General features: G+C 41.1%; 1 protein-coding gene across 2 annotated transcripts in view; it reads left to right on the top strand.

The window, feature by feature from the left end:
- SLC10A6 (solute carrier family 10 member 6) overlaps positions 1–20,445 on the top strand; it is a 47,398-nt gene extending 26,953 nt beyond the window's left edge. For both annotated transcript variants that reach the window (XM_044224582.1, XM_044224581.1), the window contains exons 3-7: positions 6,172–6,290; positions 8,271–8,359; positions 10,903–11,078; positions 13,984–14,141; positions 18,713–20,445. In XM_044224582.1, coding sequence (XP_044080517.1) covers positions 6,172–6,290; positions 8,271–8,359; positions 10,903–11,078; positions 13,984–14,141; positions 18,713–18,927 — 757 coding nt within the window. In that variant the 3' untranslated portion in view covers positions 18,928–20,445. The remainder of the gene's footprint in view (positions 1–6,171; positions 6,291–8,270; positions 8,360–10,902; positions 11,079–13,983; positions 14,142–18,712) is intronic.
- Positions 20,446–22,731: the final 2,286 nt, after the last annotated feature.

Genomic DNA, 22,731 nt, shown 5'->3' on the forward strand with positions numbered 1-22,731 from the left:
TCTCTGCCTGCCCCTCTGCCTACTTGTGATATCTGTCTGTCAAATAAATAAATAAAATCTTTAAAAAAAATTTAAGTGGAAGTATTTGCTCTAGTATATGTGAAAACACACTATGAAAACAATGTGATTAGGAGTCTGGTATTTGCTTAGGAAAAAGATACATTGAATACTTTTGGACATTTAACATATAAGGAGGTTGGCGCTTCAATTTACTGAAAATTACTTATTTAAAGAATAGTATTGACATACTTGCCCCTCAATATAGAAGACATAGGTTAGCCTCAGACCTTCCACCATATAAAAAATAAATGTTAAATGAGCTAAAAATATAAATATATCAACCTGTAAAAAAGTAAGAAGTGGGGACAATATTTGAATACCCTTAGGATAGGAGGAAATCTTTAACAAGAAAATCTCAGAAGCCATTAAAAAAATGGACAGAGGGCGTCTAGGTGTCTCAGTCTTTAAGTGTCTGCCTTTGGCTCAGGTCATGATCCTGGGGTCCTGGGATAGAGCCCGGCATCAGGAAGCCTGCTTCTCCCTCTCCCACTCCCCCTGCGTGTGTTCCCTCTCTCGCTGTTTCGCTCTCTGTCAAATAAATACAATCTTTTAAAAAAATGGACAGATATGAGTATCTCAGTGTATTGCCATGAGTGTCGTCAAAAATATACAATAAGTTTGCAGAAGCTATTTGTATTATACATGATAATACATACTCTAATTTTAAAAGAGCTCCTACAAGCAGAGAAGAAAAAGTCAGACAAACAAAGCTGTTTACAGAGGACATCCAAGAGGTCAGTAAGTATGAAAGAAAGCACAAGCTCATAGAGGGTCACATATATAATAAAATAACAGGTGTATTTTTCTGTTTTTTTTTTGTTCGTTTGTTTTGTTTTTTAAGATTTTATTTATTTATTCAAGAGAGAGAATGAAAGAGAGAAAGCATGAGAGGGGGGAGGGTCAGAGGGAGAAGCAGACTCCCCACTGAGCAGGGAGCCAGATGCAGGACTGGATCCTGGAATTCCAGGATCATGAACTGAGCCAAAGGCAGTCACTTAACCAACTGAACCACCCAGGCACCTTAACAGGTGTATTTTTCAATGTTCTCATGAGAATTAAAAGGGATTGATTGTATCCAGTACTGGGCAAGATTGTGAAAGTAACAGTCTTTTTGGAAAATAATATGGTGGTATCTATTGAAATAAAAAACAGACCTTTGACATAGCAATTCTGTTCTGAGGAATCTATTCTACAGAAATAAAAGAATTATTTCAAGTGAAATTCATATAAGAATGTTTATCATAACTTTGTTTATAGTGAAAAAGCACTCAAAGCAATTTATTCATCACTGATGAAGTGATTGAAGACATGGTATATTTCGATTACGGTGTACTCTGCATTCTTTAAGTGAAAGAATTTAAGCTACATGTATTGCCCCGAAGTGATATCTATGATTGAGGGGAGGAAAAAAGCAACCAAGCTGCAGAGTAAGGTGTACTGTGTGATTGCTTTAAAAAGAAAAAAACAAAGCTAAAAAGAAAGAAGAAAGAAAAAGCCTAAATTCATTGAACAAGGAACTATAAAATAGGAGTGTGTAAAAGAAAAACTTAAGGAAACAAAAAACTAAAAAAGAAAATAGAAGGACTGATTAAAAGAAATAAGAGAAGGGAAATATACAATCACTTGTGAATTACCTAGGTCTGGGTTTCTTTTTTTTTTAATTAAAAAATTTTTTAAAGATTTTATTTATTTGAGAGACACAGAGAGAAAGCATGAGTGTGGGGGGGGGAGGTGAGATGCAGAGGGAGAGGGGGGACGCAGTCTCCTTGCTGAGTAGGCAGCCCCAGAGGGGGCTCAATCCAGGACCTGAGATCATGACCTGAGCCGAAGGCAGACACTTAACTGACTGAGCCACCCAGGTGCCCCCTAAGTCTGGAGTTCTGAAAAGGGTACCAATCAGCTAAATATTTGCTCCTTAAAATGTTATTTACATTTGTAATTGAAAAAGCTTGATTTTAGTTATTTAGTAGAAAATCTCTCTTTTTCTGGATTACTACTGAGATGTTTGCCACTGCAATTCAGTGTAAAGGGATCATTTCACCAAGATTTTCAAGGTTCACTTTCAGATACATGACATAGAAGGAAGGCAGAGAGAGCATTGTCCTAGCACCAATGTACTGACACATTGGTTCATTCTTTGATTCCTACATTTATTCAGTAATTATTTAAAGAGCTCCTCCAATGTGCCAAAGCACGAGGCTGCCAGATTCAAAGCCAATAAGGTCCTTGTCCTCAAGCAACTCACAGTTAGCCAGTCTGCCACACATGGATAGGTAACAAGCACTGGTGTAGGGGATGGTATATGAGGTAAGGCCAATAAAAATGTCTAGAGGGCAGTGCCAGCTGTTCCTCCAGGATGAACGTTCTTAGTGCAGAGAGCTACACCGCAGCCCTGAGGAAAGGATAAGCCCATGGCCAGCCAGGTTTGGGCGGAAAATGCTTTCGATATCCCCAAGCCATGTATGCATCGTACTATATTTACAGCAAAGCCCCTCAATGTAGAATCTGATAGAAAAATTCCTGACTCTTCAGACTGGGAGCCGTGCTAATCAGTTTCCCATAAAGGTGGGCTCCCGAGGTGGGCTGGGAAGTGGTGTGCCTCTCAGTCTCTTGGCCATTTGTGTCCCCGATGCAGAGTGGGCGTGTACTCTGCGCAAGGCAGTCCACGGTGAGCCCTCAAACAATGACTCTTCAAAGGTTTCCAGACTCCTGGATCTGGAGTTGAGGTGGACAGACTCTAGCCCTATTCCCCGGGTTGTGTTATGTGATGCTCTATTTGCCTCACCTCATCAAACAGAGCAGCATTAACTGTCTAGAGACAGTTTGTACGTGCTTAGACAGGTTGTGTAATTTTGCCCTGCAATTAAAAAATATTGGCCTGAAGGACATCTGATTTCTATTTACCTAGTTCCCCTAATTTTCCTGACTCTTTCACTGGTTCCATCACCCAGAGGGGGACAAAGGACAGCCCATGCTTGGGAGTTGGGAGCAGGGGTGAAGGAGGAAAGGATGGTTCTGAGGTGGAGGCACAAAAAACTGGGGTAAGGTTGGATGTCCCAAATCCACTTCTTGGGCTCTCATCCTTTTTGATCTTCTGCTGGCATTTAGCTTTCATTCAATGGCTCTTTTTTCTCAGCTATCAAGAAGCATGTTCTCCTAGCTCTCCGTCCACTCCTCTGCCCTTTCTCTACATGCACCGTGGCTCCCCTCCCTCACCCCTGTCCAGAGTAGGGGGTCTGCTCCTCGAGCCCCTGGTCTCTCATTATGCATGCTTTCCTCCTTGTACGAAGCTGTGCATTTTACTGTGTGACTAATTCCTGTTCTCCAGTTAAGAAATGTAGACTTAGAGAAATAAGGCTTTATATATTTGGAAAAAATAGAAACAACATATTATAAATTTATGAAGCAATAGCATTCCGTATGATGCAATAAAACTGTAGTAGTCAAGAGTTTTTATGGGTCATGATCTCAGGGTCGTGAGATCGAGCCCCACATGGGCTCAACACTGGGCATGGAGCCTGCTTATTCTCTCCTTCCCACTCACTCTGCCCCTCCCTGTCTTCTTAAAAAAGAAAAAGAAAAAAAAGGAAAAAGGGTCTTCAAAGGTTCTAAACTAAAGGATTTTTACTCCTATATATTAATGTACTTGCAAATCCTCAAGACTCACAGTACTAAATTTGTTATCCTTTTCACTTGGAAACAATCTCAGTCACAGCAAAGAGAAATGAATTGTCTATCAGAAATTATTCCAGCTTCAGGGCGGCTGGGTGGCTCAGTCATTAAGCGTCTGCCTTTGGCTCAGGTCCTGATCCCAGGGTCCTGGGATGGAGCCCCACATCGGGCTCCCAGCTTGGCGGGAAGCCTGCTTCTCCCTCTCCTTCTCCCTCTGCCTCTGTTCCCTCTCTCACTGTATCTCTCTCTGTCAAATACATAAATAAAATCTTAAAAAAAAAAAAAAGCAATAATTCCAGCTTTGTTTAACAAAGACCAAAACTCTGTTCTGATTATTGTCATTTGTTTTCCCGGTAAAGCTGTGTGGCGTGGCTGTGGTCAGGCTGTTTGGGTTTGGTTCATTCAGCTCCTGCACCTACATTTCACTTCCCATGATGGCCAGATTCCCAAGTCTAGTGCTGGCAGCAGCTGTGGTCCTGAGTTTTCCTTTGCCCACCCAGGATATTTCTGATGCATGTCCTGTTGTCATCCCTAACTTAATGAGTACCCCCCTCCCCGCCAGGTTGATGCTAAGTGATCAGTTCTTTTGTCAACTACAGCACCATTTTGGAGTCCAGAAATCATACTTTCGATTGCAACTCACCACTCCAATTCCTGTTTCTAATCATGGGATTATACAACATTAGAATTCAAAGCCGACTTCTGAGTCTAGCATCCCACATCAATTCTTTCTTGCTATGGTTCTGCAAATTCTCTGGCTCTGTCCAGCTTGTTCTGTCTGAGAATCTGTGCTGGGGGGATCCCTTTTCTGTTCCTTGGAATCTTGGTGCATGCGGTGTTTGGGTAACTTCTTCTGACAGATATTTATAACACTTCATGCTGGGCAAATGCTTAGCCTTGTGGCAGACTTGCCCTATTTCCATTTCATGATAGCAAAATTAGACAAAGAAATTATGCAAGCACAAAGCTACAGACCAGTATTTCTTATGAATATGCAAACTTCTAAAAATACAAACATTTAAAAAAAAGATTTACTTATTTGAGAGAAAGAGAACAGCGAAAGCAGGAGAGGGAGAGAATATCCAAGCAGACAGCTGCTGAATGTGGAGCTCTGCACGGGGCTTGTTCCCAGGACCCATGAGATCGTGACCTGAGCCGAAGCCAAGAGTCGGATGCTCAACCGACTGAGCCACCAGGTGTTCCTAAGGCAAGCATTTTTAACAGGGCACCTTCATGGATGGATGGCAGGTGTGAAAAACGGTGCAGCTGCTTTGGAAATAGCATTTCCTGAGCAAGTTCAGCTGTGATCCAGCAGTTCCACTCCTGGTATCCACCTGAGAGAACTGAATTCATGTCTGCACAAAAAATTGGGCACATATATTCATAGCTGCATTATTCATAATAACCCCAAATTGGAAACTCCTCAAATGTCTCTCAGTTAATGGAAGGGCAGCAACAATGTGGTCCACCCACACAATAGACTATTACTCTAACATGAAAAGGAATGGCGTGCTGATACATGCTAAAATGTGGCTGAGGGGCACCCGGATGGCTCAGTGGGTTAAAGCCTCTGCCTTCGGCTCTGGTCATGATCTCAGGGTCCTGGGATCGAGCCCTGCATCGGGCTCTCTGCTCTGCGGAGAGCCTGCTTCCTCCTCTCTCTCTGCCTGCCTCTCTGCCTACTTGTGATCTCTCTCAAATAAATAAAATTTAAAAAAAGAAAAAAATGTGGCTGAAGCTCAAAAACATTATGCTAAGTGAAAGAGGCCAGACACACAAAAAAGGCCATATATTGTATGACAGTATTCATATGAAAGGTCAAGAATGGGAAATCCGATAAAGACAGAAAGCGGATTACTGGTTGCCGGGGACTAGGAAAAGCAGAGCATGAGGAGCAGCAGCTGAGGGGGTTTCTCTTTGGGTTGGTAAAAAATTATGGAAATAGAGAATGTTGCACATCTTGTGAATATATTAAAACACTTAAAACAATGCATTTTATGCATTATGAATTGTAGCTCAATAGAAAAAAACTGTATAAAGCAAAAACAACAACAACAACAAAAACCCTTATGGTACCTACCAGAACACTGAGGACAAGTAGGTTCTCAAATAAATATGGGTTGATGGAGGAGAATCAAATACTGCTGGAAATGTCTTTCTAGACCACAAATACAGCTGTCATTTGTTGAATCACAAGACAGGAGTGAGCTTCAAGTAACTGCCCCACGTAATCTCAAAGGCCCTGGGTGTTGCTTTTGGTCAGGACTTAAATTCATTGTTTCAAACTCTTCCTTTTTTTTTTTTTTAAAGTAGGCTCCATGCCCGGTGTGGGGCTTGAACTCATGACCCTGAGATCAAGAGTCACACGCTCCACTGACTGAGCAAGCCAGGCAACCCTCAAACTTCTTCTCTTAAACATCATTTTAATTTCACTTTCAGCATCACCATGACAACCTGTTCCACAGTGGCCGCTCTGGGAATGATGCCGCTCTGCCTGTATGTCTACACCTTGTCCTGGAATCTTGAGCAAAATCTTACCATCCCGTATCAGAACATAGGTCTGTATGGGGCTGATGGAACGGAATAGTAATAGTAATGGTGATGGGAATGATAAGAGCTGGCGTTTGTTATGCGTGTCCTCTCTGTGGGTTTCTAAATGAACACGTTCTCTAGCACTTCTATATAGATTCTATGACTGGTTCCACTTTCTAGGTTTTTAGGATCATAGAATCTGTTAAATAGTCTTACCAAGTTTGTGCTTGTAAGTAAGTAATCTGGTAAGTAATCTTACCAAGTTTGAGTGAAGAATTGAATTCTGACTCAGGGATCTGATGGCAAAATCCAAGCTTTTAACCTTACAAGAGTTCCCATCTGAAAATAAAGAAAGAGAAGTTACTTATTAAAAACACACTTATATAGTGCACTGCAAAGCCATTGGTCTTGTTAGGATCCAAAGGTTAACTGGATCACAGTGGGTCTAATGAGACCTTACTTCCCAAAACTCCACTTTTCACATGGCCTGTGAGCCTTGACATTTTTACTGATCTAACATGAATGATTCCTTTCTATTATTAGAGCGTATCCTCATGCTACAACCATACCCATATTTCTTCCATAGCTGCTTTCAAGACCGTCATTTCTCATTAAACTCTGTCCCCCATTTTAAAAAGATTTTAGGGGCATCTGGGTGGCTCAGTGGGTTAAAGTCTCTGCCTTTGGCTCAGGTCATGATCTCAGGGTCCTGGGATCAAGCCCCACATCAGGCTCTCTGCTCAACAGGGAGCCTGATCCCCCTTTTCTCTCTGCCTGCCTCTCTGCCTACTTGAGCTCTCTCTCTCTCTCTGTCCAAAAAAAAAACAAAAAAACAAAAAACTTTACATATTTATTTGACAGAGAGTGAGAGGGAACACAAGCAGGGGGAGTGGGAGAGGGAGAAGCAGGCTTCCAGCAGAGTGGGACACCCGACACCGGCCTCGATCCCAGGACCCTGGGATCATGATCTGAGCCAAAAACAGATGCTTAAAGACTGAGCCACCCCGTGCCCCAAACTCTTAACTTTTTCTAGAGATCTCAGTCGACTTACTAGGCTGGGAAGAAAACCTTAGTGAAATAATCTGGTTATTCTCCTTTGCTCAGAGTCTTTGGAGAATTGGCTGAAACTGTGATTCTTAAAACTGTCTTGTCTGGAGTCTCAAGTAATCACTTGGAGAGCTTTACAGCCCAGGGCCCACAGTTCAAAAACACAAATAGAGCCATGTTCCCCTCACCACTGGAGCCCACTGAATTTGTAAAATTTGAGTGAATATTGGAAATCATAATTTTATGCACAACTTTTTCTAATTAGTAAGTTGTTTACGTATTCCATTTAGATAATATACTCTAAAAGGCACTTGTGAACAAAACCCAACATATTAGGAGCAACTCATATAACTTTGCAGTCAGTTTTGCAGGCATTTGGCCAGATTTGGAAGCAAGTGGATCTCTGCTCTGCGGAGCCTGCCTTCAATGCTTTTATTCACTTGCGCTAATTAAAAGGCATTTTTTCCCCGCCCACCTTTGGGTTACTTGGCTACACTTGCAGAATATGAGAAATTGTTTTGGTATGTGGAACAGATGCTGTTTTTATATCTGCAATAGGTATTCTTTACTTTGTGAAACAGATGATCTGTTGGCTTTAAATGGGGAAATAGGAGCTGTGGTCATAGAGGGGTGACCCCCTGCGTAGCAATCAAAGAAGTTTGCTGACTCCTCCTGTTTTCTAACTTTTACATTTCTGGTTGTCTCTAAAATTCCACATTGTCATCAGAGGGATTTTGAGAGGGAAATGATGGGACATGAACAGTGGCATTCAGTCATAATGTATACCCTTCAAACATGGTCTTCCAGAGGTTTTTTTCCCCGTTCTTTACATATGGAGGCAGATCCAGAAATAAAATGCAGCCTTAATTAAAGCCTTTATCTAATGTAAATAGACATGGTTGAGGACTGGGCACTCCAGGGGAGGGGGATACTGTCTGATGGATTTTTCTTCTTCCCAGGAATCACCCTTGTGTGCCTGACCATCCCTGTGGCCTTCGGAATCTATGTGAATTACAGGTGGCCTAAGCAATCCAAAATCATTCTCAAGGTAAGCAGCTCCCGATGGTGATAAATGCATCCTTACATGCAGAGACTGGAAAGACGGATGGAGACAGTAACTGGAACAGACGGGCCAGTCGGATACAGCCCTACCCCCAGCAATTTTCCTTACCTGTCCTGTGTTTTGGATCTAGCCTCCCTATTTCTTCCGCTCTTGTCAGCCATGCTCTGTCATTTCCTTCGGCCCACACACTGAGGCTTAGGACACACTGGCAAGTGTGGGACTCCTGCTTTAGTGACTATAAAGCTATGGCGTGTGTGTGGCCAGAGAGAACCCAGAGCGCATGTCTTTACCAGGCTCCACACGGGTGCTGTTGAGGTCAATGCTGGTCAAGTGTGCAGGGGTGGAGGCCCAGGGTGAAGAGTATGGGTGTTTCCATGAAAAAGTGAGGGGGGGGGGTTTCAGAAGCATTTCCGAAGAAGCTTCCGAGGTTGTAGTTTGTGCACACAAACAAGGGCTGCTGACCACGTGAACAACTGTCAAAGTGAAATTATGCAGAATGCACTGAGGAGTCTGGCCATGGAGTGATGGCAACTAGAACCTCCTCCCTCTTCTTGACTTCCCAGCATCGTCCTCTGTCTGCTGGAGGAATAGGCACATGTCCTTGTGTGAAAAAGATCTCCAAAATAACTTTTGAAAATACCTAAAAATGACTTTTAAAAATATAAGAATAGCTTTAAAAAATGTTGAGGCATTCTCAACAAACGTGTCAACAACCTAGGATGTTTTTGATTTTTCCAAGTATGAATCATTTTGGAAGATGTAAGATTGCATCGTGTACTGCTTTATGAAGATTTTTACGGTGCCCTACCTACATTTTACATTTCCAGAGAAACGGACATTTGGGGCTAATTGGAGGTTGAGTGAATACATATCAGTTCATTTGAGTTCGGGATTTATGATTTCGTTTTTGCCGTGTAGCCCCACATCCCTCTCCACGTACCCACACCAGCCGCTGCTGCTTTCTCCTTTCGGCACAAGATGGAACAACTCCCACGATTCTTCCAGTGAGATGAAGTGGGGAAGAGGGGTTGACAACCAGACAGAGAGCTGGAGGAAGGCTTCAGTGTTGCACATTTGGATTGCATTTGAGTGGGAGACTGTTATTTCAGTGGGAGAGAATGGCCAGCGCGGTTGTGTATGCTATAATTTTGTTTGCAAAACAAGAGGACCGAGTGTGAGCATGGGAACCTCTTACTTTTCAAATACTCTATTTCTGTTAAAGTACTATCACGTACTCTGTTTTGTTGATTTTGGTGTTTCCAGATCCTCCGTTAGTCCCTTAGTGTCAATGGAGAAATCACGTACATTTTCTGTACGTGACATTTATTGTATGTAAAGAGCAGATTTAAAACCCCTTTCTTTTGCCTATTTCATAGGCTGCGTGGCAAAAAATATTTAATAATATGCAAAAATATTCTGGCGCATCTTAGTAGAAAACTAGGATAAGTTAATCATTTTGATACAGTTTCATTTTCTGCTCTTGGTCCTTTGTTAATTTTAGATATGACATATTTTCTGAACAAATTTCTCTTGGTAAATTTTTAAACTTGAAATCCTTTTATGATGGAAAGACAAAGAGAGATTCTGACAATCAGAGGACTTCTTTGTGTGTTCTAGCATCTTCTCATTAAGCAGTGGCCCAGTCTGTCTTTCTGTTGAGCAGTAAAAATAATCTTGGAGCAGGTCTACAGTGCATTGGTTTGTTTTGGCTTTGTTCTGCTCCCCGTGACCACCTTCTTCCACACCTCAAAACATTTCAAATCCCAGTTGACGCTGTACTAGGTTGTCTACATACTTTGTTGTCTACATGGTATGAATGGGAGCTTGTCCAAGTCCTAATTTCCTCCAAATATTCTGGGTCTGGCTTTCTTTCTCTCTGATCTAAAACTCAAACTATTGGAAATTCCTTTTTGTTGGTTTCTTGTTTTTGCTGAGCAACACAAGGAAGGACAGTATTCATTTGGGAGAGGAAAGAGGCTTCTCTTAGTTTTTATGTTACATTGACGTCAGCCCAGATTGTCTAGTAAAGAATGGGTGCATTTCACTTGGAGGAGAGAAGGGCAGGGATCAAGAAAGGAGCCACTGGCAGTCAAGGGGGTGATGGGAAGAGAGTGGCAGATGGCAGGGCCGGGCAGACCTCAGACAAGAGGTTACCAGTGAAGGATCTGAGAAGTGCCTGTAGTGGGGTATTGGAGACTTATTGCCAGATTTCACTTGTCTCATGAGTTTGTCCTATCCATGAAAATCTTCACTACCCATTCCTTCTGGCAAAATCCTCTACTTCAAGGCAAACAATACATAAAATAAGGCTTAGATTGTGTCAAGCCTCACCAATTTCCAGCTTAGCCAAGTCAGTTGACCAGTTTGGAGCTTTTGTTTCTTTTCCGTAAAATGAGATTGGATTTGGTGGTAAGTCCCCTCTTTGTTCCAAAACACCTAGGTTCCTGGCTTCTTAGAACAGTGATGGACTTTTCAGAATAGAACTAAAAGACCATAATGTTTACATGTATTTTATTGGTTTGCTTTAGATTGGGGCCATTGTTGGTGGGGTCCTCCTTGTGGTGGTCGCAGTTGCTGGTGTGGTGTTGGCAAAAGGATCTTGGAATTCAGACATCACTCTTCTGACCATCAGTTTCATCTTCCCTTTGATTGGCCATGTCACGGGCTTTCTGCTGGCACTTCTTGCCCACCAGTCTTGGCAGAGGTACAGTTCAATGATCCCTACCCTTTTTTGGAGGAGGATAAAGTAAACAGTCAGCCACTGGCAGGCTTTGCTGCCTGGCTGTGTCAGGAGTTTTGACTTACAAGGTGGATGGAACAGGATAACTCAACGCAGAGAGGTGAAAAGATCATGGTAGTTCTTACGTAAATGAGAGTAAAGGCCAGATTGATGGGAAGTTGTAATCTGTGAAATTAGGATTGGGGTGTTAACACTGTGTGTTGGAATCTGGACACATTTCTCTTCTTACTCTAGTAGTCAGATACGGGTGAGATGGTCTCATTAAATATAGAGATCATTCTAGAGTATGAGCAAAATTCAAGAGATGAAACATTTATCTACAACTTATGCCAAATTCTATAAAAGTGCTAGTTCTAAGGGACAAGGGGAGAAAGGACAAACTGGAGACATGAGAAAGGAATTTATCTGACATATTATCATTACAAGTTGGGGCATATAATTTATAAATTTGTGAAATATTAAAAATGGTAATACTCCATGTTGTTATATCTATAGATGAGTATTAACATACAGTGTTGGAGGGAACATAAATTGTCAAAAACTCGCCGGAAGGCAATTTAGTCATATCAATAGCCTTATACATATTTATAGCTGTGCACTCAGTGATTTTACTTCTAGAAATCCGTCCTGAAGCTAAGACTCTCACATAAGCACACGAATATTGATGTGCAAGGATGTTAATTGCAATGTTATTTATAAATCTAAAAATAGAAACAATTAAATACCTAACAATAGGGAGATACTTAATTCATGGTGTGTCTATGTGATGGAATATGATGCATCAATTTTAATGCTTTTGGAAAATACTTAAAAAGATAAATTTAAAAGAGAATAGAAAATGGGACACATTTTCATTCCCATTTTGTGGAAGAAAGCAAAAGAATTTTATGCATGGAAAAATACTGGAAGAAATACACCATATGCTAATACTGATTAATTTTGAGTAGTAGGATTAAGAGTAATTTTAGTTTATTAATTTTGGGGGTATATTTCCCGAGGTTTCCAATAAGTATGTACCAGTTCTGAAGTCGAAAAAGAATAACTGAAGAAAAGTGAACTAGGTGGTTGAACTTCAGAGGTGGAGTTTGGGAGATGAAAAAGCTTCAAAGATAGATTTAAGTGAAAGAGAATGGAAAGTGGTATGCATTTTGATTTTTATTTTGTAGTGGAAATCTCTTTTTAGTCTACTTGGGGAACATATAAGATTATCCCAGGTACAGGGTAAGACTCTGTCTGTGGTATCTCATTTACTTTTTACTACAAGCCTGAGAAGTAGTTATTATTAGTACTCTCATTCTACAGATGAGCGAATCCTTCAAGACATTAAGTAACGTGACCAAGTTCATAGAGCCAGAATGTGGCGGAGTTAGGAATTGAACTGGGGTTTTTTGCAAAGCCAATAATGAGGAACACAGACCGCTGAGTGGTTGAAATATAACTGAATCTGGGGAGGAAGTATTCCTATGGCCAAATGTAGTTAACAATCTTGTTTTTTTCATACGTGATGGCTAGAGAAGGATCAGATTGATATACTGCATTTGCCTTGTGAATGGTCCAGGTTTGAGGTCCAGCTGTGCAGCTTAATCATCTCAAGTAATTGGTAGGGTCTGAAAGGAGAGTGGTCTAAAGAAAGCAAAGCAAAGCAAGCCAGAGAGTAAGCACAAATAAAAAAAGAGCTGCAGAACTTGCCCTGTACCAGTATTTTCATGCCCACATTATACCTTCTCTGGTTACCTCCATATTCCAAACCAGCTTGTAGAGAGATGCTGGTTTATATTCTGAAACACCTCTTTCCTCTCTTCACTTCCATCTATAGAAGCCCAAAGTCCCCCTTTATAAACTGAAGACAGATGAAACTGCTTAACCCAACCCATGATGTCCTGCTAATGTCTTCCTTTTACTCCCTCCTGATTTTTCTTTTTCAAGTGAGGCTTATCTCTTTCTCTCTCTCTTTTTGCAATTAGAAAACTGCAGGAAAGTAGAAAGAAGAAAAATTGTGTTCCTAAACTCTTTCACCAAAGAATTTTAGACAGGTGGTTTTAGACATTGGCTTTCATTTATGGTTTTTATGGTTCTTTTTTTTTTTTTAGGGTTTTTATGTTTACCTTCAAGTTTTATTTCATTCCTACTGTTTCATATCTCTAATTCACCTTTCCATTCCAATCCTCACTCCACGCAGACTGGCTTACGGCACATGTACTGCCTCCTAGTAGGCACAGCTCATACCTGTCCCTAGAACGTTAACTGTGGCCACCGTCCTACGTTCAGTGGCTCTCCCACCATCACTGTTTCATCTGTCTTTGCCTTTTTAAAGGCCTCTCTAACCATTTATGCCACTTTTCTGAATTTTTATAGCATCTCCCTGACCCACGATCATATTTTGTCTTGTGTTGTTACTGGACCTTTCCTGTGTGTCGATCATATCTTTCCACCCAGACTCCTCAGGCAGGTTCCTAGGGTCCTGCTCCGAAGTGCCTCTCAAGGAAGGCCGCCTGCAGAGCAGACACACTCAGCAAATAATTATTAAATGAGTAAACACTTTTAGTGGCCTAACCTCATAGCTTACATTTACTGCTATATAGAAGAGAAAAAAAAATTTTTTTTTAAAGATTTTATTTATTTATTTGTCAGAGAGAGAGCGAGCGAGAGCGAGCACAGGCAGACAGAGTGGCAGGCAGAGTCAGCGGGAGAAGCAGGCTCCCTGCGGAGCAAGAAGCCCAATGTGGGACTCGATCCCAGGATGCCGGGATCATGACCTGAGCCGAAGGCAGCTGCTTAACCAACTGAGCCACCCAGGCGTCCCTAGAAGAGAAAAATTTAAGAAGCGTCCTTATTGCTAGTAACTTTTGAAAAATGCTTTCCTTGGTAGGTGCAGGACAATTTCCTTAGAAACTGGAGCTCAGAATATCCAGATGTGCGTCACCATGCTCCAGCTGTCTTTCACCACCAAGCAGTTGGTCCAGATGCTTAGTTTCCCATTGGCCTATGGACTCTTCCAGCTATTGGATGGATTTCTCATTGTTGCAGGTGAGGAGAGCCCCCATTAGGTAGATTTGGTTGAAAATCGTCAGTCCGGTTTACTAACTTCTTTTTCAGTCTGAACATGCATGTGCTGCTCTCGTGGTACATTGTTAGCCTGCCATTATTTTTGGGAAAACGAAGTGCACAAACACATTCCTTTGCTTTCATAGCAAAAATATTAAAATATGTGAAAGTAAACTTATAAACAAACACGCTTCACAAAAAACAGTGTACTATTAGAACTTGGATTCTAGGAGTTGATAAGTTTCCAGGAGCAATAATTTATCTTCAAAATGACATTTGTTATGTTTCATCAACAGCCATGAAGTCTTCCAAATGCCAAGTTATTTCACAATGCTTCTGTGACTAAGAATTGTGCTGAATGGTTGTGAAACATTTTCCAGCAATGAAATATGAAACATAAACAGATATTGAATTACCACACTTGTATATACAGGTATCCTATGTATGGGATATATAAAAATCCATACAGCCAAATATACGTCATTTTAGAGTCAGTCCTTAGGTGGGTTCACAGAAAGTAAATTTAAAAAGATATCAATGAGGGCACCTGGGTGGCTCAGTCAGTTAAGCATCCTGACTCTTGGTTTTGGCTCAGGTCATGGTCTCAGGGTTGGGAGATTGAGCCCCGTTTCAGGCACTGCTCTCAGCAGGGAGTCTGCTTGAAGATTCCCTCTGCTTATTCCCCCCCCCCCAAGTAAATAAATAAGTCTTTTAAAAAAAAAGACGTCAGTATGTACACACACATATATTTTCCTCTTGGGCCATTGTAATTTTCACTGTTTTTATCAGGAGACAGGGTCCGAGTTATACCCATTGATACTGATATGACTGATTATACACTGATTGCTGATGTAACACTCAACATAAGGAATACTTGGGGTTTAAATTGATCACAAAATAAAAGAGAAATTTTCACAGAGTAAAACTCACTGGTCTTAGATCTAAGTTTTAATTTCTTCTCTTTAGTGCGATTGTGAAGGAAGGAACATGTCAGGCTTGTTCCCAGCTATCTCTCAGCACTCAGGGGAGCACCTGACTCATAGCAAGCAAGCACTCCACAGGTGTTGCTGGTTGACTGACTGACTGACTGAATGAATGAATGAACAGATGAATAGATGAGCCACCAGTGGCCTGAAAGAATGTATGCGGGAGCTGACCGTGACCTCAATCACTAATGGTCCATTCCAGATAGAAATAGCCATTTTGATACACTGAGTTCTTCTGCTCCATAGTTCCCCCCTCCTTTTTTTTATCAAGGTGTACTTGACATACATTATATTAGTTTCAGGTATACAACAAATGATTCGTATTTGTGAATATTACGATCACCACAGTGAGTCCAGTTAACTTCTGCCCCATATGTAGAGGTTGTTTTTCATTGTGATGAGAACTTTTAAGACTTACACTCTCGGCAACTTTCAACTGTATAATACAGTATTATCAACTACAGACACCATGCTGTACATTGCATCCCCATGACTCACGTATTTGATAACTGGACGTTCGTACCTTTTGACTCCCTTCACTGATACCCCCACCCCCCAGCCCCGGGCAACCACCTATTTATTCTCTATCTCTATGAGCTTGGCTTTGGTATGTTGTATTTCCATTTTTCTTTGTCTTAGGTGTTTTATTTCACTTCTCATTTCTTTGTTGACCCATTGGCTTTTCAATAGCATGTTGTTTAGTCTCCACATATTTGCGAATTTTCAGTTTTCTTCTTGCAGTTGATTTCTAGTTTTGTACCATTGTGGTCAGAAAAGATACTAGCTATGATTTTAATCTTTTCAAATTTGTTAAGACTTGTTTTGTGGCCTAACATATGCTCTACCCTGGAGACTGTTCCATGAGCTCTTGAGAAGAATATATATTCTGTTGTTTTTGGATGGAATGTTCTTTATATATCTGTTAAGCCCATGTGTCTAATGTGTCATTCAAGGCCAATGTTTCTTCATTGTTTTTCTGTCTGGATATTCTATTCATTGATGTAAATGGGGTATCAAAGACCCATATTATTATTGTATTGCTTATAATTTCTCCCTTTAGGTCTGTAATATTTGCTTTATATATTTAGGTGTTCCTATGTTGTGTGCATATATATAAGTGTTATATCCTCTTGTTGGATTGACCCCTTTGCCATTAGGGAATGCCCTTGTCTCTCTTTACAGGTTTTTTTTTTTTTTTAAGATTTTATTTATTTATTTGACAGAGATCACAAGTAGGCAGAAAGACAGGCAGAGAGAGAGGAGGGAAGCAAGCTCCCTGCCAAGCAGAGAGCCCCACGCTGGGCTCAATCCCAGGACCCTGAGATCATGACCTGAGCAAAAGCAGAGGTTTAACCCACTGAGCCACCCAGGCACCCCTACAGGTTTGTTTGTTTTTTTTTTTTTTAAAGATTTTATTTATTTATTTGACAGAGAGAGATCACAAGTAGACAGAGAGGCAGGCAGAGAGAGAGAGGGAAGCAGGCTCCCTGCTGAGCAGAGAGCCTGATGCGGGACTCGATCCCAGGACCCTGAGATCATGACCTGAGCCTAAGGCAGCGGCTTAACCCACTGAGCCACCCAGGCGCCCCAGGTTTTGTTTTAAAGTGTATTTTGTTCGATGTGAGTATAGCTACCCCAGCTTTCTTTTGTTTTCTACTTGCATGAAACATCTTTCTCCATCATTTCACTTTTTCAGTGTGTCCTTAAATCTTAAGTGAGTCTCCTGTGGGCTTCATAGAAATGGGTCTTGTTTTTTAATCTACTCAGCCACTCTTTAATCTTTTGTTCAGAGACTTTAGTCCATTTACATTTAAAGTAACTGGGCATGCAGTTACTGACATTGACATTGTTTTCTGGCTCTTTCTAGGTCCTTTCTTCTTCTGTTCCTTTCTTCTCCTCTGTGGTTTGATGACTTTCTTTAGCGGTCTGTTTCGACTCCTTTCTCCTTTTTTGTGTATCTACTGTAGATTTCTGCTTGGTGGTTACCATGAGGCTTATATGTAACAACTTGTATTTATAACAGTCTATTTTAAGTTGGTAACAACCTAAGTTTGAACACATTCTAAAGCCCTACATTTTTATTCCCCCTCCATTTTTTTTTTTGAGGTCATATTTTACATCTTTTTATTTTGTGTATTTCTTAATTAATTACTTTGATTAGTTTTACAACTTTTGTCTTTTAACCTTCATACTAGCTCTATAAGTGATTAATTCACTACTTTTCTGTATGTTTATCTTTACCAGTGAGATTTATACTTTCATATGTTTTCTCGTTACTAGTTCACACCCTTTCTTTTCAGCTTAAGGACATCCCTTTAATATTTCTTGTAAGTGTTGATGAACTCCTTTAGATTTTGCTTGTCTGGAAAACTCTTTACCTCACCTCTGCTTCTGAATGATAATTCTGCAGGGTAGAGTGTTCCTCATTGGAAGTTTTTTTCCTTTCAGCACTTTGAATGTATCATGACATTCCTTCTGGCCTGCGAAGTTTCTGCTGAAAAATCTGTGGATTGCCTTATGGGGTTCCCTTTGTATGCAAGGGGGAAGTTGTTTTTCTCTTGCTGCTTTTATGATTCTCTCTTGTCTTTAACTTTTAACATTTTAATTATAATGTGTCTTGGTATGCCTCTCTTTGAGTTTGTCTTATTATGGAACTCTCTTCCTGGACCTAGATGTCTGTTTCTTTTCCTCCACCTCAGTCCGATGCTGTAAAATGAGGAAATGAGTCTCTTCCACATAAAGTTCTGGGCATTTTTCAAGGGGCTGTTCCTGTGCTGGGTCCTGGGGCAGGACAGTTGGTTTGCAGTTCCTCCATTCACCACAGATCTGTAGTTCTCATGTGCTCCAGACCCATTGGTCTTAAAAGCCAGATGTTTTGCGGGCTTGTTTCTCAGACGCCTGTATTAAAAGCTGGGGTGCCTAATCTGGGGTATGAGTCCTTGGCTTCTGAGGGAGAAGGTCCATGTTTTGAGTTCCTTCCTGATGTGGGTGGCCTTGTCTGGGTGAGGATTATGGTGAGATTTCATCTCAGTCTTTCCTACCCACTTTCACGTGGTTTCCCTCCTTCTGTCTGATGTTATGGGGTCGTTCTGACTGTTTTAAGGTTTTTTCCCCCAGAGAAACTTAGTGTGTCTATGGGAGGCGATGAGTTTAGGATCTGCTTATGTTGTCTTCTTCGTTTTTTTTTAAAAATTTTATTTCTTTATTTGAGAGAGAGGAGAGGGAGACAGAGAGGGCGTGCAAGCATGAGCAGGGGAGAGAGGCAGAAGCAGATGGAAAAGCAGCCTCTCCTCTGAGCAGAGACCCTGATTCGGGACTCAATCCTAGGTGCCAGGGATCATGACCTACCTGAGCCAAAGACACATGTTTAACCGACTGAACCACTCAGGCGTCCTGCTTATGTTGCCTTTTGGAACTAGAACCCCATTTTCATCTCTTTTCCCCCTTCATTTCTGTGTGTTTACACATATGAGACCCAAAGCAAACAGGGCCCCAAAGTACACAATATCACTACATTACAGTCTTTGCTGAAGTGATTTTTCAACACTTGCATGTTTTAACACCCAGCATACAAGATGTACAAGAGGAGACTGAAGAGTGAACACAGAAAAAAGGACACAGGTTGTGCAGAAGGCTGCCACAAAAAGAAATCTGCTTCTCTCAAAGAGACCAGTGCTTTCTTGGAGGTGAATGAAGAAGTTGCCTTAACTCCTGGACCTTCGGTGCCGATGCATCTCCACACAGCTCTTGAGCCATCGGGCCACATCTCCTCTTGTACCTAGTAAGGGTTGCTGGCCTGCCCGGTCTCCGTCTTCCTCAGCGGCCAGTAAAGACAGTGCAGAGCTGATGTGTGGATCTCATTGGCAGGGCCTGTGGGAATATTTGAATATTTATATTTTCGTGTGGTTTGTGAATTGTCATTGGATCCATTTTTGAAAACGTATTTCACTTACTTCAGGGAGTTTTTTTGGGGGGGGGCATTGCTCAATACATCTACTGGCTGCTGTGTGTGTTCTTGTCTTCCCGTGCAGTGAAGATTAACCCCTGTTGTTATGCGAAGTCATTCTGGATTAGATGTCACCTCCCACTGCATACAGCGCTCATAAAAAAATGTGGTCATGTCAAAAACGGTTGTTATTTTTTAAGGGCTTGGAATTCTTTTGGGATTATAGATGTAATACTGTGTAGAGGGAATTAATGACCACTTAAGGTTAAAATGTGAATACCCCATATTTTCACTCTCTAATGATAAGCACATGTATAGCCTTCTAATTTTTGTTTGTTATATCATTTTAAGAAACATTGAGATCATTCTATATATACTGTTTCATAAGTCATTTAATGACAGAGTATGGAGAATCTTGTCAGTTTTTGTTGATCTACCTCATTCTTTAGAACAGTGGCTTCACAGAAGTATTCCATTGCATAGAAGGACTGTAATTTATTAAACCATTCCTTATTTGTGGACATTTAGATAGCTTTGAACTTATTGGTATTATAATGCTGCTGCAAGTACCCGAACTGTTGTGCAAGTATTTTTAGAGGATCACTTCCTACAACTTGAAATGTCAGGCCAACCTCACATGAAAATGTTGGGCAGGCCACTGTCCGATGATGTACTGCAGTGACCGAATGGAGCTGGCTTCCCACAGCTGCACCAGTCTGAAGAATGATCAATTCTGATTTGTGAAAATATCTCATTTAAGATTGCATTTAAAAAATTATGACTGAAGTAGAGTATTTTTCATGATCACTTGCCTATTCATTTCCTTTGCTTGCCTTGCTATTTGCTTTCCTTGTTGATTGATACATTGTAACACATAATAAATAATGACCCTTTGTCCTGTTTTGTCAACATTTTACCTACTTTCAATCTTTTTTGTTTTCCTATGTCTTTTGTCATATAGAAGCTTTGTATTTTCTACATATTCAGCTTTATTAGTCTTTTTAAAAATGCTTTTTGACCTTGGTGCCTGTGAAATGTTAGAATGTTGATGTTTTTGTGTGGATTCTGAATTGTGAAAGTATTTCTTTTTGAGAATGTATTTGCATGAAGTTCTGTTTGGGGGTTTGCTCAACAAATTTACCCTCTGCTGTGTGTACTGTCTGGCATAGGCAAAACCCATCCCCCTCTCTTCTTACATTATTAAAAATATTTCCCATATATTTTCCTATGACTTTTATGAACTAAATATGTAAATGGTTATTCCATTATGCATCTACATTTTTGTGTGGTGTGTTAAGAATCTAATTTTTTATGGCTAATTGATCCAACATCATAAATTGAATCATTCATCTTTTCTGATTTGAAGTGCTGCCTTTCTCATACAACTTCCTATATAATGTGGGACTCGACTTAGTTCCATTTTTCTCTATTTTTATTTGTAAGTTTTGAAATGTGTAAGAAAGTATATTGTCTGAGATTTAGTGCTTTATAATTTTAATTTGTAAGTTTTCCCGAGAACCTGTGGGTTAATATGATGGGAATGATTATTGTGGCATATGCACGACAATTAAGAATGCCATTGCGGTGACCTCGTGGCGCAATGGTAGCACGTTTGACTCCAAGAATGCCATTGCGGTAGTACAGAAAGAGCCCCATTAGGTCACAAGTATATTTCTATGGAAAAGAACTATGTAGACTGTGACACGTTTGTTGGTTCTCAACTGCTGCTTTATTACTTGAGGATTCCATTTATCTACTTGATGAATGTTTATGTGTCAAGAAACTAGTCTGTGCTGTGTCCAGGCCCAGGCGACGTGCAGCCGTAACACGCAGGAAGGGTTCCTGCCGGCAGGGTCATAGTCAGTGGGAATAGATCCCTGCAATGAGTGCTCGCTTCGGCAGCACATATACTAGATCCCTGCAATAAAGAGTTGGTGGAGCTGGGCACGAACTCAAACCCCCAGTTCTAAAACGAGCATTAACATGAACTTTAAAGAATCCACAAAAAATGGATTTCTAGATTGTTTCTTTAAACAGGCGCCTAACACAAAGTGGTGAAATCCAATGCTCTGTTCTGAAGATATTAAGTACATGGTCATTATTTACCACATAAATAATTTTGGGTGGGACATGACCACTCAAAGCCACACTTTAATATAGTCACAACACAAATCAAGGTAAAGAGTTTGAAAGTTCGTCCGGTCAGAAAACTGTCATTTCCACAAGTGGTTTGTAAACGTGGTGCTGAGAACTGGACACAGTCTAGTGGTCCCATTATCTTTCGTATGGAGAATGTAGCTGGAAAAGAAAAAAAAGCTCTAGCTGAATAAATTGTCTTCTAACTGATCTAAATAATCATGGGTTCGTGGGATGCTTGGGTGACTCAGTCAGTTAAACATCCACCTTCAGCTCAGGTCATGACCCAGGGTCCTGAGATCAAGTTCCCTGTCCGGCTTCCCATTCAGGAAGGAATCTGATTCTCCCTCTGCCCCACAGCTCCCCCAACCCCCCTGTGCTCTCTCTCTCTCAAAAAAATTAAAGAAAAAAAAAAATCTTCAAGCAACAACAAAATAATCATGGGTTCATGAAAGCCAGAACCTAAATGAAGCTCAGAACTGGGGCCAGAGCAATAATATTAAGAATGCGGGGCCCCTGGGTTGCTTGGTGGGTTGGGCCTCTGCCTTCGCCTCAGGTTGTGGTCCCAGGGTCCTGGGATTGGCCCGCATGGGGCTCTCTGCTCCATGGGGGGGCCTGTCCCCCCACCCCGGCCCCCATCACTCTCTGCCTGCCTCTCTGCCTACTTGTGATCTGTCAAATAAATAAAATCTTTAATAATAATAATAAAAGAATGCATTCAGCTCTAACTCTGAAAAAGAGCTGCTGGACAGTTGAGGCAGCAGAGCCTCAACTTCCCACCAGAGGGAAGAACATGGTTTTGCCAGGGCTACTCACTGTATGCCACTTGCAGAGCTAGGACACTTTGGGAGTTAGGGGTTGAAGTTAGGCTGACTTCGAATTGAATTCCAACTCTGTTATTTGGGCAACATGGGGCAAGTGACTGTCCCTCTGAACTTTAGTTTCCTCTCTTAAAAAGAGGGTGATAACATTGGATCCTAAACACCCCGAGAGTAGAAAACACTTGGTATGATGTGTGGGAAGTGTGCCGTAAGTGTGAACTGTTCCCTTCCTCCTGCAGCCATAATACATCCTAGAGTACAAAACGGAGTTCAGCCTAATCCCCACAGCCAGTTTAATAAATCAATTAAAATTTTTTTTATTAATTTGAAGGAGAGAGAGCACGTCCAAGCACAAGGGGAGAGGGGCATAAGTTGGCTCCCTGCTGAGCAGGGAGACCAACATGGAGTTCAATCCCAGGACCCCGAGATCATGACCTGAGGCAGACACTTAACTGACTGAGCCACCCAGGTGACTCAGTGAATCATATTTTAGCTAGTAAGCAACCTTCTGACCACAAAGTACACACCTTTGTTTATACTTTGTCCACCTGGAGGGGCCCCACCTGAATAATTACTCATTCTGCTGGATAGAGCTAAGTCAAACACTTGGCAACATAGTTTATCAGTAAGTATCCGGAGAGTTTGCTTAGCATGACCTCTAGAATATAGAGGTGAATGGGTAA

Source organism: Neovison vison, chromosome 11 (assembly GCF_020171115.1).
Source record: "Neovison vison isolate M4711 chromosome 11, ASM_NN_V1, whole genome shotgun sequence".
NCBI lineage: Eukaryota > Metazoa > Chordata > Mammalia > Carnivora > Mustelidae > Neogale > Neogale vison.